The 16,811-nt window shown below is 43.3% G+C and overlaps 2 protein-coding genes across 3 annotated transcripts in view; both read left to right on the top strand.

Moving 5' to 3' along the window:
• gspt1l (G1 to S phase transition 1, like) overlaps nt 1-5,399 on the top strand; it is a 29,681-nt gene extending 24,282 nt beyond the window's left edge. For both annotated transcript variants that reach the window (XM_080009631.1, XM_080009630.1), the window contains 4 exons: nt 2,246-2,419; nt 2,655-2,744; nt 2,935-3,103; nt 4,701-5,399. In XM_080009631.1, the coding sequence (XP_079865757.1) occupies nt 2,246-2,419; nt 2,655-2,744; nt 2,935-3,103; nt 4,701-4,753 (486 nt within the window). In that variant the 3' untranslated portion in view covers nt 4,754-5,399. The remainder of the gene's footprint in view (nt 1-2,245; nt 2,420-2,654; nt 2,745-2,934; nt 3,104-4,700) is intronic.
• Nucleotides 5,400-10,200: 4,801 nt separating this feature from the next.
• Nucleotides 10,201-10,632, top strand: LOC307236928 (transmembrane protein 238; the record flags this gene model as incomplete). Its single annotated transcript, XM_080009520.1, has 1 exon — nt 10,201-10,632. One exon carries the CDS (start codon nt 10,201-10,203, stop codon nt 10,630-10,632), a length of 432 nt encoding a protein of 143 aa, XP_079865646.1.
• Between the last annotated feature and the right edge of the window lie 6,179 nt (nt 10,633-16,811).

Here is a 16,811-nt window from a genome sequence, read left to right as displayed (position 1 = left end):
AGTGAGGTAGTGTGTGGAGATGTACAGTATACAACAGTACAACACTGCAATACAACACAGTATGCAGTAACCCAGAACAGTGATACAGTACGCTACATACAGGACAGTAAGGTAGTGGAGCCTGTGTGTGTCTCAGTGAGGACCCCTGATGAGGTCAGCATTGACAATTGTTATGGCCTGCAGGAAGAAACTCCGTCAGTCTCTCTGTTCTAGCTGTGTGACTGTGGAGGTGCTTGCCTGATCGCAGTAGCTGGAACAGTCTGTTGTTGAGGTGGTGAGGATCCTTCATGATCCTCCGGACTCTGCTACTACACCTCCTGGTGTATAACTCTTGCAGGGAGGGGAGGGTAGTTCCAGTGGTACGTTCAGCTGAACCCACCACCCTCTGCAGGGCCCGCCTGTCCTGAGCAGTACAGTTCCCAAACCAGGCAGTGATGTTGCCTGTCAGGATGCTCTCCACTGCTCCAGAGTAGAAGGACTTGAGGATCCTCACCGAGACCCGGAATTTCTTCAGCTGCCTGAGGTGGTAAAGACGCTGCCTAGTCTTTCTCACCAGAGTGTCTTTGTAAGGAGGTGGGACCTGGCCACACCGTCATGTGTGGACAGGGAGTAAGTAGGGGGCTGAGGACGCAGCCCTGGGGGGGATCCTGTGTTCAGAGTGCGGGAGCTGGACGTGAATCATCGTTGCATCTTTCATTGATGAACATGTTTGTTAACTTAACAAGATGATTCATTCCAAGGGGCATATCCTAATGATATACATTTGTATACTGTATCTAGTTAGCCGTAGTAGCTCGCATACGATGTGATGAGCCTCGTTACGAGACGGCTACAGTGTGAATAAGTGATGGAGTAATTTAGTTGCAGCAACACAAACGCCACGCAGACTCCTTGTTATACCATTGTGGTACTCAAAATATTTTCCCAGAGTTGGCGGGTCTGACATTGTTGCAGGCTAAGTACACCCCTTTTATGGCGACAGTATTGCCTGATGGCAGTAGCCTCTTTCAGCAAAATAATGTGCCCTGCCACGCTACAAAAATTGTTTTGGAATGGTTTGAGGACTATGACAATGAGTTCAAGGTGTTGACTTGGCCTCCAAATCCCCAGATATCAATCCGATCGAGCATCTGTGGGATGTGCTGGAACAAGCCTGATCCGTGAGGGTCCCACCTTGCATCGGCACACTACATGACTTTCAAAGTCGTCAGTGTACTGTTCACACTACACAACTTTCTGTCTTGTGATGGGGAATCTTACATTCTTGTGTGTTGCACACTATATGACTGATTGGCGACGGGGTCACACATGACAAAATCTTTCACCTGGAGGAATCCCAGATGAGTCTTGAGTTGGATCTGCAAACTAAATTAAACACACGTGAGAATTTGGACCGGAAATGATGCAATGCCAGCGGGACACAATAAACTTTTTATCCGATTCTTGATCATTATAAAAAAAACAAATACAAGCAGAATTTAAATAAGAAATATAGGAAAAACCTAGAGAAGAAATGTAAAGTGGGAATGTTGGGTGTTTCTGGTTGCTACTTCATGCATTCCCGTATCTCCTTCTCGACCCTCTCCCCCTACCCCGTGTCTGCTCGTTGCGTCACTCCCTATTTGATCCCAACACGACCAGATATTAAATATGCTTCATAACTCTCCGGCGTCTGCGAGCGCTCACTGAGCAGTCAGATTGCATTGTGAGGAGTTCACACCACACGCTCGTAGCTCACGAAGCGCGCTATGATTTTCCTGTGAGCTAGGGCTTTGCTCGGCGATCTCTAAAAACCTGTCGGCGAGTGGAAAATCGGGCCAGAAGCACGTAGTCTGAACTCGCTATTACAGGACTTAAGGGATCTGCTGCTAATGTCTTGGTGCCAGATACCACAGGACATCTTGTAGCGCCAAAATAAGTACCAGGTACTATCCACAGCTTTTGCACGATGGAAAACCAAAATGTCCAGTCGAGCCGGTTCCATGCAGTGGAAAAGCACCTTCTGGTTTTTCACGATGGCGGTATTCACATTCATTCATTCATTCCAAAATGTTATGTAGTGTACCTTTTGCAGTATGCAATGAGTTTAACCAGGATACCAAGTGCTTTTAATATATGAAAATAAAAAACTCCCATGTTGTATGATGATTTGTTGCCTACCAATAGCACCCCCCCACCCCCGGATGATTTTGACGCCTCTGCTCCTTCCTCCTTCTTTTTTTCTCTTTAACACTCTGGCACTCAGCACACGGTGGAGGTGTTGAGTCTGCTGTCGGATGACGTGGAGACAGATGATGCCATCCCTGGGGAGAACCTGAAGCTGCGACTGAAAGGCATCGAGGAGGAGGAGATCCTGCCGGGCTTCATCCTGTGCAACGCTGAGAACCTGTGCCATTCGGGGCGCACCTTCGATGCCCAGGTTTGTGCACAAATTATTATTTTTTTATTTACTATGGTGCCATTCAAAATAGGCTGTTAAAATCCTGATTTGTGGAGACCAATGAGTAACGTCTCTTCCGGTATCCACACAAGTATTTATTTTGTTTGCATTGAAACAAAATAAATACGTGTGTGTGGGGGGGCTGAAACAATACTGGATCTTAGCTTAGTGTGCGATTTAAATTCTGTAATCGTTTCTCCCTCCCCTCTTAAAGATTGTCATCATCGAACACAAGTCCATCATCTGCCCAGGATACAATGCAGTCCTCCACATCCACACCTGCATTGAAGAAGTGCAAATTACGGTGAGGTCATAGATCCTCATGAAATAACTAACAAGGAAGACTTACTTAGAGACGTCCGGCTGAAATAAATCAGGGATATCTCCATACGAGCATATTTGTTTTTTCTCGATAAATCTCCTACTTCATATAAGTAAGAAAACCCAAAGTATCAACAACTGTTGACATCCTCTTGCCTCTTTTCCCCCTTCAGGCCTTAATCTGTTTAGTAGACAAAAAGTCTGGCGAGAAGAGTAAGACACGCCCGCGCTTTGTCAAACAGGACCAGGTGTGCATCGCTCGCTTGCGCACCGCTGGGACCATCTGCCTGGAGACATTCAAAGAATTCCCCCAAATGGGACGATTCACTTTACGGGACGAAGGTAAGATTTTCCTATATCCCCAGAGTTTAACGGCTTGGGCAAAGTTGATGGGCGGTGCAGAATCCTGCCGTGGGGAGGGAGAGGGAGGGAGACCTTGCGAGTGTTACAGTGCCCGACTTTGTAGTGTAGTTAATTTGGGGGAAGAACTTAATACCAATATTGAGATTCTGATTTAGAATGTGATTTTCATTTGTTTTGAGTTCCTTATCGTCTGTATTATTCACTAAACACAAGCAATAAATCATTGTATAGCAGTGGTACTCAACCTTTCCCAACTCAGGAGCCACATTAACAAAAAATATTTTTGGAAGAGGCACATTACTGAAACCTCCATTTCCTTTCCTCCATCAAACAATTATGCATGTTAAATTACGGCTACTAGTAATGTTATTAAGGAATGAAAAGCATGATATATGCAATAACTGCAATTTATTACCATTACCATGTTTTTAATATCATTACAAACACCAATGTATTATACACAAATGATGTACAAGTGTCAACGAGAGACTGCAAACCGAAAGTTACGTGGAAAAAGCGTTGCACCGACTCTACCGCACATGTCTGCAACTTCCTGGTTTTTGCCCTGCAGCAGTAGATGTCATGTTCTCTGGAATATCGCACTGAAGTTAGATGGCTTAAATAAAAACCGTGGCTTGATATAAAAGCAGTTTTTTTTAGTTTTTTGTTTTTTTTATTGCATGGAGGCTGTTACAGTGCTTGAGGCGTGGAAGCCAATGTAGGATTTGGACATGGTCTCGCATGGCACGGTTGGTCCAGTGAAAAGTTGCGGCTCAAGGTTATTACTTGTATATGATTGATTACTCAGTTAACAGATCATTGATCACTACTAGGAAACAACTCTATAGATGTGCGCTCTCTTGAAGCTGTCATAGGTTGTCTCATGGGAAATTCTGTTTTGAATACCGCAGACAATGCTTTAGTCAAAAAAATTTGAAATACTCTTAGAATTTCTTTATTATTTTAGATAACACTTTAAAGAGCCGCAACTAGTCATAAAAGAGCCGCTTGCGAGCCTTGGGTTGAATATCACTAAGTTCGAGTTTGTAACATTAAAAAAACTTTTTTATCACAGCCTTTGCGATTTGAAAGGTGTGTTCATAATTGTTCAGCCCTAGTAGTGACTCTTCCTTCTTTTATGTTACTTATCAAATAGTATGCGGACATTCGTACGATCTGTGAATTCAGCTATTTCCGCAACATCCTTTGCCACCATCCGAGTCCATAAAATAAAGTACCCAGCCATACAATCTTCATAGTACTGCCAGTTGAATAGACCGCACTGATTGGCTTTTAACATGGGGCCCCATAGAACTTTTCCAACAAGTTTGTTTATCAAATTCCTGCCCTGCCAGGGTCGCCCTATTCAACTGGCCAAAGTTAGTGCTGTTACTGTGTAGCGGGAACTTCTCGAAGCAACTGTAGTGGATGCTACACAAAGCTCACACACTAACAGGGATTTCTAGGAATTCATAAATTAGGAAACTGTGAGGTTAAACTTTGTCCCACAAATTGAGAGTATTTCTATATGCTGTATATCGGTACAATAATTTTACATGTATTTTTTTCACCCCAGGTAAGACCATCGCCATCGGTAAGGTGTTGAAGCTCATCACTGAGCGGGACTGAAGACGAGGAGCCTTGCCACGGGGGTTCCCCGGGAGGGGGCCACATCCTTTGTCGTAAACCCGCCAGTATTACAGTGGCGGTGGCAGCAAGTCCTCTGCAGCACCCGCCTCTCTCCCCTTGCCAGCGCCGCCCACCAAAGGGATGGTTTCAAGAGGGGGGGGACAACCCATTTAAAAGCCCTCCTGTGAAAAGGAGACATGTTTTTAAGCAAATGGAAAATCCCAAGATGTTTAATTCCACAAGAGTCAGCTTTCTCATATTGAGAGCTCAGTTATGCCATTTTTGGTTTCCCCATCGACCTTACTTGAGCCATGATTCTTTCAAATAAATAAATAGCACACACATTCTATTCCAATTTTTTATTTGGTTTCTTTTTTTTTTTAATCAATTAAATGTGGCTGTAGTGATATCCATTGAAAACGCGTGGACCAGGATTTGCTCAAATAAAAGTTATTTTATATTTCAGTGAAAATGCAAAAAGAAAATTAAGCGATGAAAACCAAACTAATCTGGTAAAACCATCTCCCTTTGCTTTTCCCTCCACCCTTTTCGGTTTCTCATGTGGCGTTTGGCCGGTGAGTTTGAATGCTCATGTGTTTAAATAAAGCAAGCTAGTATGACAATAAAATATGAAATGTGGGAAAAACTGTTTTTTTGTTTTTTTTTATTCATTGGGAGCAGTCTTCGACTGCTCAAATCCTTTTGTGAAAGGTTCACTTGCGGTTTTAAACTAAATCCATTGCCACTAACTTATTTTCAAGTTACGATTCTGACATTCTCAGTTTTGATAACTCTTCAATTACACTGCTCTCACTGTTGATCAGAAGAACCAGAACATGCCATTGGCCAGATGTTGAAAATGTGGGAGACCCCCCACACAAAATGTCATGATAAATTTTACTGTTTTGTTCCTATAGTGTGTGGAGAGAGCAACGGTTTTCCCCAAACAGCACACCACACACTGACAAGATTCATTCACGAACAACCGGATTCCTAATCTTGCAAACTCACAACATGGACTGTACATGCAACAATATGCTTTGCAGTGTTTGCATTTGCTGCCATGGCTGCTGTTCTGTTCATGACTTCAATTTCAGTCACCCTGGCTCCCAATGGAGTCTCACGTAACAGTCCACGGCGTTCTCGGGGTTCCCCCCACACTACAGGATATCGGGTCGTTAATATTGAACATGTTTAATACTTGTGATTGGTGCCACCAGGACGGACTTCTGAGCAAATCGAGGAAGTTAAAACTTGTAACAAACCTCACATCACAGGATAATCTTTAGAACTGTCAAAAAATCAGGACTTTGCTCACAATTTTCAGATGGGGAGAATCCTGCCAAAATCGCCTTTTATGATATTGTAGTGTGTACCCCTCTTTATATTCCACATGCTTGATTAGTCCTGTACTCCTAATACAGAAGAAAAAAACCTGAAACCTAAATAATTAAGGAAAAATGATACGCTTCATTATTTTTATTATTTTTGCTTCATTTATAGACTAAATCTTTTTCATTTTAAGACTCGAGTGACACATTTATGGTTGTTGGGTTTAATTGTCTAAGCCAAGAAGTCGCAGTGCAAGTTATTTCCCAGTATTTGTAGATTTCAAGAAGTTTGGGTAAAACTTCAGATTACAGCAGTAGGTGGGGCCATTGCTCTTTTCATCCATGCAAACTCTGACAAATCGTTGTCAGTGAATGGTATTTTTGTACCTTTCCATTAGCGGAATATAAAAAAAAAAGTTCAGTCACTTAGGTCAGCTTTGGTGTGTTTGTCAATGTAAATAATTAGGGTTATTTTGGTATATAGTGCCACAGTATGGCCAGATGTGAATGTCCACTGAAACAGACATTTTGGATCTTTTTGACCAAATTTGAGCTATAACCTAAATAACATCTCGAGACATTGCCAAATAGTTCATTTAGATAAATTTGCCAGACAACCGGAAAAAGCCAGATTAGTCCTACAGTATGCCAAGTTGCATGACAAGATACCATGATCACCATGAAATGCTTCATTCTATATGCAGTAGCTATATAAATAAAAAATATACAAATTTATATATAATATAAAATTACAGGCTGATTGATGTTTGTCGGCCTATCCTTTATTTTTAAGGTGCTTTTAAAAAGTAATTTCACCCCACTCCATTCCACTCCTTAACTTCTTACCCCAAACTTCTTAAAATCTGCAATACTGATAGTGGAGTGAGTGAATCAAAATTATTCAGTTATTCACAAAAGAAAAAGGGCTGAAGTTATGTCAAATAAAGATAGAGAACATTGTTTTGCTAAGTTATAGGCCTGTTTGATGCTTCATGCACCTGTTGTCCTTTCTTCGACCATCGTGGTACAAAAATAAAAAGGTTATAGTATATGGAATATACACTGATCAGCCACAACATTAAAACCACCACCAAGAACCACTAATATTGTGTAGCTTCCCCCCCATGCCTCTAAAACAGCTCTGACCCATCATAGGCATGGACTCCACAAGACCTCTGAAGGTGTCCTGTGGTGTCTGGCACCAAGACGTTAGCAGCAGATCCTTTAAGTCCTGTATGTTGCGAGGTGGGGTCTCCATGGATCAGGCTTGTTGTTCCAGCACATCACACAGAGGCTCGATTGGATCGGACCCTAACCCCAGCATACCTGGAACACCCCACAAGACCAGCCTTTTTGGAGATGCTCTGACCCAGGCGTCGAGCCATCACAATTTGGCCCTTGTCAAAGTCACTCAGATCCTTACGCTTGCCCATTTTTCCTGCTTCCAACATAACTTAAAGAACTGACTTCACTTGCAGCCTAATACATCCCACCCCTTGACAGGTGCCATTGGAACGAGATGAACAATGTTATTGACTTCACCCAGCAGTGGTTTTAATGTCGTGACTGATCGATTTATATGTGATACATAGTTATAGTCAGTTATTGTTATTAGAATTATATTACAGGTACTCCTCACTTAACGACTTACCTGTTTAACCACCGTTCGGACTTACGACCAGCTCTCCACCAGTGGGTATTGTGCGCTGCATACAATACCAAGGCGTGTGCGGCGTCTCAGCGTCAAGCATCTCATCGCGCATCACCCTTTATATGCTATATGTACCATATATACATACTATATACACTATATACACTGTATACATCTCAGCACCATTCTCAGTCTCGTTCCCGCAGTCTGTCAATATTCACTACACTAGTGTTCGCAATCACCACGCCCCCTTACCGTGAAATAATTTCATTTCACTGCATATATGTATGGAAGTATGTATATGTATGTGACAAATAAAAAAAATAAAAATCTTGAATCTTGAAAATAACACGGGCCCTCGCTTATCGACCAATTCACTTAACGACCTGGTCCTAGGAACGGAACTCGGTCGTTAAGTGAGGAGTACCTGTAATAGAATATTAGAATGCATGGGACAACACAATGTACGTATGAGGAATAAAGAAATAATACACACCTCCGGTGTTCACTACAATATTTAACATCCCCCTGGCTGAATCAGTGGTCCCGTCCTGCTTCAAGAGGTCCACCGTTGTTCCTGTCCCGAAGATCGCCTCTTCTGTCTGCCTGAATGACTACCGTCCGGTGGCCCTCACCGGACGGTAGGGGCTGATTAAGGAGAGGCTGATTAAGGATTATATCTGTGGCTCCCTCCCCCGCACCTTGGACCCATTGCAGTTTGTGTACCGGCAGAACAGATCCACGGATGACGCGGTCTCCCAGGTACTGCACACCACACTCACGCACCTTGATGGCTGGAAGGGGGCCTATGTGAGATTGCTGTTCATTTATTACAGTTCAGTTTTCAATACCATAGTCCCCACCAGACTGGCTGTCAAGCTGAAGAAGCTTGGACTGAACACTCCGCTGTGTGCCTGGATCCTGGACTTCCTCACAGCCCGGCCCCAGGTGGTTAGGGTGGAGAAGCACATGTCCAGCTCCCTCACCCTGAACACAAGATCCCCCCCAGGGCTGCGTCCTCAGGCCCCTACTGTACTCCCTGTACACACATGACTATGTGGCCAGGTCCAGCTCCAATACCATCATCAAGTTTGCTGATGACACTGTTGTCGTGAGCCTGATCACCGACGGCGATGAGAAGGCCGACTGGAGGAGGTGGCTGACCTGTCACTCTGGTGCCAGGACAACAGCCTCCACCTGAACGTCAGCAAAACTAAGGAGCTGATTGTGGACTTTAGGCGAGGATTACGATCGATGATGCACACGCCCTTGAGGATTAATGGGACTTCTGTCGACAGGGTGAGCAGCTTCAAGTACCTGGGGGTCCACATCACAGAGGATTTCACATGGATTTTACAAACAGACACTCTGGTGAGAAAGGCGAGGCAGCGTCTTTACCACCTCAGGCAGCTGAGAAAATTCCGGGTCTCGGTGAGGATCCTCAAGTCCTTCTACTGTGGAGCGGTGAGAGCATCCTGACAGGCAACATCACTGCCTGGTTTGGGAACTGTACTGCCCAGGACAGGCGGGCCCTGCAGAGGGTGGTGCGTTCAGCTGAACGTACCACTGGAACTACCCTCCCCCCCTTGCAGGAGTTATACACCAGGAGGTGTAGAAGCAGAGCCCACAGGATCATGAAGGATCCTCACCACCCCAATAACAGACTGTTCAAGCTGCTGCGGTCGGGCAAGCGCCTCCGCAGTCACACAGCGAGAACAGAGAGACTGAGACAGAGTTTTTTCCGCAAGCCATTAGAACTGTCAATGCTGACCTCACCAGGGGTCCTCACTGGCCACACACATAGACTCCATTACCTTCTGTACTGTATGAAGCATACTGTACCGCATACTGTGTCACTGTTCCGGGTGTTTTGGTGTTACCGTATTTCTGTGCTGTATTATCCCACAAACACTACCTCACTTTATTCACATGCCACTTAAATGCACATTCTGCATTTACATAATTGCCTATTCCATATACATAAGTCTATCCCATATATGTAAGCCTATTCCCTTTATCTATTCCATTTTATCTTATTTTTTTTTATTCTATATATTTTTATTTTATTCTTTAAGTATTCAACTTACTGTATGATGTTTTAGGAATCAGTTAGTTGGTCTAATAGAAATAAATTTTCCGAGGCAGCTACTGTGTTCTGTCTAGGACATATTGTGTGTAATCACCGGGTGCGTTGCATTACATTTCACTGCATATATGTATGAAAGTATGTATATGTATGTGACGAATAAAGCTTTTGAATCTTGAATCTCTGCCATCGGGGCCCTCCCCTTACCTGTCCGCCTGGCCACGCCCCCTGCCGCGCGCTTACAGGTGGGCTGTACCTGGCCAGCGGTTTAATCTGTGGTGAACCCAGAAACTCCGAGATGCAGGTGCGCGACGAAACCCCCCTACACGACTGGTAGCGAATAGTAGGTAACGAGGAAAATAAAGAGAAACTTACCGACATGAACCCGACGCCCCGGGGTCTGGGACGCTGCGCGTGCGCATTCTGGCTAGCCGTGGCCTGTGACGTCGTCGGTGTGGTCGTCCTCCTCGTCGGCGTGTTCGCCGGCGTGTTCTTCTACGACTTCCTCATCTACGCCGGCGCCATCGTCGTGTTCTTCAGCCTCATCTGGTGGGTGTTCTGGTACGCCGGCAACGTCGAGGTCCCGCCCGAGCAGCTGCTGACAAAGAAGGACCGCGGCAGCATCGCGGAAGCGGTGAGGGGTCTCTCCCGCCGCGTCTCCTCCGGCGTCAGGCGCTCGCTGCGGCGGAGCGGCCCGCGGGCGGCGCCCGTCCCGCTGACGGAGCTTCCTGCGGGACACGTCCACACCGTCTCCGCCTCCGTCGAATATGACCCGGCGCCTTGTCACACGTCGGAGACATTGACCGCGTGACTTTTCAGTGGTTATGACTACATTTACTCTTTGGTCAGACGCTTTTGTCCAAAGCGACTTCCATGAGCGGCTGGAAACACTCCACACATAGGCCTACGTCGACCATTGCAGCAAGCTAGAACCCCGGTGCCCGAGCACCTGTTTCTAAATTCAACCAGATACAAGTGCAAGCTGTGTAGCTGTAAGGAATCACAATAAAACTTGTGTTGTTAGTCATTTTTATTACGATTTTTTTTATTGGTGTTTAAGTGCAATATGATAAGTACTCATATGTTGTTATTGCAATATGTCAAAATAACAACATATACGTTGCGTCGGTGTAGAGACTCGTTTCCTCACGTCTCCGTGTTTTAAATGGAAACTGTTTTTGCTGCAAAAAATATGTTTTAAGCAAAATACAAAGCTTTATAATCACATGATACTATCATGTCAAACTTTAAAGGTCTAGGCCTGATGACTGATGCTTCAATTCAAGATTCAAGAGGTTTATTTGTCACATACATACATATGTGACGAATAAACCACTTTCATACATAAATGCAGTGAAAATCCTTATCATCCTAACTTCTACTGTTAATAACTGTGTCCAATTTCAAATTCCCATGAATACGTATATACTTGGCCTAGTTAGGCCTATAATATGTTAAAATCATCCGAATAGGGAACTAAAAAGGACACTGGCGGTGGCTAAAACAGAAAGCATCCTTATCAACGATTAACCATTAACATCAGTGCTGCACGTTGTAAATGCAGGTGCGTCTTGTTTGAACAGTGCACTGGAAGACGCCTGTGTGTGTAAAACTGACTTGTTTCTTAACTCACAGAAACATGAACTTCAAACAATCAATTCATAAAAAAAAATCTTATTTGATTTATTATTCGAGCACTGTCAGATGCAGAAGTCGCTTGGATGTTCCAACCGGTCTGGGCGGGGGGGTGTCATTACACACCTCAAATTTAAGCTATTTCAATGTCAGATTTACACTTACTAATTTAGCAGACACTTTTGTCCAAGGCGACTGGCTACATGAGGGACTACAATCAAGCATACGGCACATCGACAGTTTCAGCAACATCAAATTTAAATGCCTGTTTCTAAATTCAACCAGATACAAGTGCAAGATGCTGTAAGGAATCGGAATACAATACTGTTGTTAGCAATTTAAATTTTTTTTGTATGTTCGTGCAATAGGGAATGTGAAGCTGACGTCACATTGCTGGAGCAAGCTGCCAGTGGATATGGTGGCACAGTGCACTGCTGCCTCACAGTAATAAGGTCGCTGTTGGCACCGTGCTCCGGCGGGTTATCTCCTGTTAGAGGCCTTTCTGTGTGGAGTTTGCATGTTCTCCCTGTGCTCACATGGGGTTTTCTCCATGTGTCTTCAGTAAGGACCGCCACGTGTCCTTACTGATGACACATGCAGGACATCGTCGTCTGACCAGCGATAGACATTGGTAACTCCTCGCCCACTGCTCCTTACTGCCCACTGGAGGAAGGACAAGCCAGAATGTGTCAAAAGCAGACAACTCATTTCACTGGCCAAGTGTGTATGTGTGTGTGTGTGTGTGTGTGTGAGTGTGTGTTGGTCGCCATGAGTGCATGTGTTGTGGTGCTCGGAAGTCTTGGTAGGTGAAAAACTGCACAGAACATCTTGCGTGGAACCTCAACTATTCTTTTTCTCTCTCTTTTCTCTAAATTTTTGTAAATGTTTTATTACATTTACATTTAGCAGACGCTTTTATCCAAAGTGACTTACAATTGTTCAAACACCGACGGACGCACCCATCAGGAGCAATTAGGGGTTAAGTGTCTTGCTCAAGGACACTACAGCATGCTAGCCGAGGAGCCTGGATCGAACCAGCAACCTTTAGATTACTAGACCACCAGCTCTACCGCCTGAGCTACCACCACCACCCATAGTTTATATTTTAGCTATTTTAGCTCTCTGCAATTGAATGGAAGTGATCCTCCAAAAATGGCGACCTGAGTCCATAGCAACCGTCAAACTTCACATTCCCTCTATGATAAGTATTTATGTCTCATGTCACTCGTGTCTATAAATACAAAGTTATCCATACTTGCCACAGCCAGATGCGTGCTCGACCGTGAGACACTGGCTTCCAAAAGGTTTTATATGACATACGTACACTTATACACTAGTGCACCATTGGACATGCATTGACGGTAAATGGTACCAAAAAAATAATAACTTGGGAAACGTCTGTAATTTTTTTATTTTGTATTTACGAGAGCAAAATTTGCTTATAATTGTTGCAACAAATTCTAGATTTTTTGGGGATGATACTGGCTCAATGAAAAACATGCAGATAGTGCATCTCTCTTGAACTGTTGATAAAAATCCAAACTATAATAATGTGTCTATAATGGAAGGAGAGATTACTTGTCTACACTAAAACACCACCAAGACAAAATACATAGATTGAGATCAACCCGGTCTCATGCCTTTTCTTGCTCATAGTCACAAAAATTAATCTATTGAATCGCGTCCTGGAGCATGACTGTCAGACTTTTTTTTTTCTTTTCACTATGCTAGGCATACAACAGGGAGTATTTATATGCTGTTGCATCTAGGACAGAGTTAATCTGCAAGTGGAGTTCAAGTTCTTAACCTGCAATGCAACTCTATTAATTCTTAAATCATTAAGAACTGCTGGAATAACTCCATCCTGTGGATGACCTGTAGAATGACAAGAGCACAGTTTTTGGTTATACAGAGCTGCCACCAATCCACCTCTTTGGAGAACTATTTTACCATTTTTGGGTATATAAACAACTAATCACTACTCCAAGAGGGGGAGATTCGCCATGGGTGAGACAATTAAACATAGAACCAAACAACATTCACACGGAAAACATAAACATTGGACGACATGTATTGAAAAACAGAGTTCATCAGGTCCAGGAAAAGAGGAACAGCAATTGGGCATGTGGCCTCTTCGTGTCCTAGTTATGGCAGTAAATGGGGGAGGAAAGGAATGCAACCAGGAGGATGCTGGGGTGCGTTCAAAGCAGGTGTTGGTGGTATGTGCATGTGTGAGTGAGGGGACCGCCTGTATGTGTACAAGACTTATCCCAATTGGCTCTGGTGTATAAGGTCGGTATTATGTCGTAGTGCCTCCAAGCAGTGAAAAGGGTGAGCAACTTTAAGAACCTAGGTGTCCACATCACAGAGGACTTAACATGGACTATACATAGACACTGGTGAGAAAGGCGAGGCAGCGTCTCTACCACCTCAGGCAGCTGAAGAAATTCTGGGTCTCAGTGAGGATCCTAAAGTCCTTCTACTCTGGAGCAGTGGAGAGCATCCTGACAGGCAACATCACTGCCTGGTTTGGGAACTGTACTGCTCAGGACAGGCGGGCCCTGCAGAGGGTGGTGCGTTTAGCCGAACGTACCACTGGAACTACCCTCCCGTCCCTGCAGGACTTATACACCAGGAGGTGTAGAAGCAGAGCCCGCAGGATCATTAAGGGTCCTCACCACCCTAATAACGGACTGTTCCAGCTCGGGCAAGCGCATCGCAGTCAAGCGTTGAGAACAGAGAGACTAAGATGGAGTTTTTTCCCGCAAGCCACAAGGACTGTCAATGCTGAACTCACCAGGGGCCCTCATTGAGCGCACACATAGGCCCCAATGCCTTACTGTACCATATGTTGCATTCTGTACTGTTACTGTATTGCTGTGCCGTACTGTTGTATAACTGTACTGTATATCCCAACACACACTACCTCTCTTTATTCTTCATTTAGCCACTTTACTGCACATATCTGTATATACATAATAGTCTATTCCTCTTATTTCTATTTTGTATTCCCACTCAGTAATATTACCTTTTACTCTTATTTTATTCTATTTACTAACTAAATTACTTTTTAGGAATCTGTTAGTTCAGTTCACTAATAACTGATGAACTAACTGTTAGTTAGTTAATTATTTAGCTATTGTGTCAGTTGGTACTTATTGTGCATAGTCTCCGGGTGCGTTGCAATGACATTTCACTGCATGTATGCTCGTATGTATAAGTATATGATAAAAAAACAATCTTGAATAATCTTAGGTTAACATACGATATGTAAGTTTGAGACATTTCAGTTGACCCTGAACTGAGATATTGACCTTTGAACTTCGACCACACTGAGAAAAAGGAGACTGGCCATCTGTCAGATTTATCTAAGCATCATTTGTGTATTTTACACAGTTGTTTCATGTTTTGAGCAAAATGTGATAGCATTGTGTAGAATGTACATTGCATGCAGAAGGTGTACATGAACTTCTTTAGCTTATGTTGGGATAAAGATTCAAGATTCAAGAGGTTATTTGTCACATACATGTATGTACGCTCATACATGTATGCAGTGTAATGTCATGGCACGCGCAATAAGCTCTATAAGCTCTAAAAATACAAAAAATGCTAAAATGTGCAAAATCAATACGAGGCGCTCGCTCAGGCAGCCGCAATCGCGATTCAGGAAGTGAGTCAATCAAGTAAATGTACCACTTCTCATTTGTCTAATGACATCCGTGCAAATGTGCATTGCGCAGAAATGAAGAAGAAAGTTTTGTTGGTGATTTTTCCCGCAAACAGCTCAGCTCGTCCATGCTCCCGAACCATTACACAGCTCAACTCTGTAAGTATGCATTGCTAATAATCAGTGTTGGGGATAACGTGTTATAAAGTGTAATAGTAATGAAGTACTAATTTTTTTTTAGCAGTAAGGCAGTAATATAATGAGTTACTATTACAATGTGGGTAATGTATAGTTACTGTGTCAAGTAACGCGCATTATATTCTGACATGCGCAACAGAAAATATAACGTTAAATAAATGTCCGTTACTGTCAGTTGTTCTTATCGGTGCTCTTTGGAGGGTTTTTAATCCATTAACAGGCGGAAAAAAGTTTTAAACTCTGTGTAGCCGCTATTCCTTTAGCCGGTTACCCCGTGGGACGTCCCTCCATGCAACCTTTTTCTTGTTTGTTTTTTAAGTCAGTAAAATTGAATTTTATTTTATTCTGTATAAACAAAATATAGTATATATTAACAAATTCATACTGTATATATACAGTGGAAATAAAAGTAACTTTCCAAATTAGCAGTGTTGGCAAATTACTTTTATAATGTAATTTAGTACAGTGTAAATTACAGTGTAATTTTTAAAAATATGTCTGTAGATACTAAAATTAATTCCAGAGCTACTTATTAAGCTCAGTGGTAGCTAATTGATGAATCCATCAGTGTTTTGTCATCTACCCTTGCATATAAAAAATGTAGAGCCATAATTCAGAAAGTAGTGACAGTTCTGAGTTAAAATGTAGCTGTGTGATCTCATTTTAATGTTTTAAGGTTTTAATCCTTGAGGATGACATTGATGCCAGACGAGAATGCGTCATCAAAGGACTGTGCATCTACCTCAACGAGAATCCTGATAATCTTGTGCAGGATTATGTGGTGAGTACGTGCATAACTTTAAGTAAAATTCTGCCTAAAAGTCAGCAGATGACAACTATGGTGGAGGTGTGCCTCACCATAATTACATCGTAAAATGTGGGTTGTTCCTAAAAGTAACCAAATTAATTGTGAGGTTTTTTTATACCAATATGGCATACTCGTCAATTTCATCAAATTGAAGGTCTGTTAATGTTCAACTAGCCTCCTGATCGTCAGTGAATTTTCAACGAAAGTTATTAGGCTACTTAGTTTTGTTTTGTTTTCTTTATCCAAACATAGTTTCTAACAATGATGTGTCTGCCAGCAAATAACTACATATATGATTGTCATGATCTCCGCCTTTTTCTACTTCCCCTCCCTCTCCTTACCTGTCCCATTAGTCCAACTCCATTCACCTGCGCACACAGCTGTTCCAGATCTGTAATCTAACCCCTATATAAGCCTCTCTCACCAGTCACCCATTGCCAGTTTGTCTTTGATGCTTAACCAGACTCTCCAGCGTTCTCCGGACTGATTCCCCGCTACCGACTCTGCCTCGCTCCGACCACGCATCCTGCCTGCCACTCCGCCTGTCTTCTGTCTGCACTCCTGGTTAATCGAACCTGCCTGTCCCCAACCATGTATCCTGCCTGCTCCCTGCCTGTCTTCCGTCTGATCTACAAATAAAAGACATTACCAAATATCCCTGCCTGTCTTTCTGCTGCAATTG

The sequence above is a fragment of the Zeus faber genome (genome assembly GCF_960531495.2).
Source record: "Zeus faber genome assembly, chromosome: 11".
NCBI classification, from domain to species: domain Eukaryota; kingdom Metazoa; phylum Chordata; class Actinopteri; order Zeiformes; family Zeidae; genus Zeus; species Zeus faber.
The sequence above is the reverse complement of the archived record's forward strand: the minus strand, read 5'-3'. Positions and strand labels throughout refer to the sequence as shown.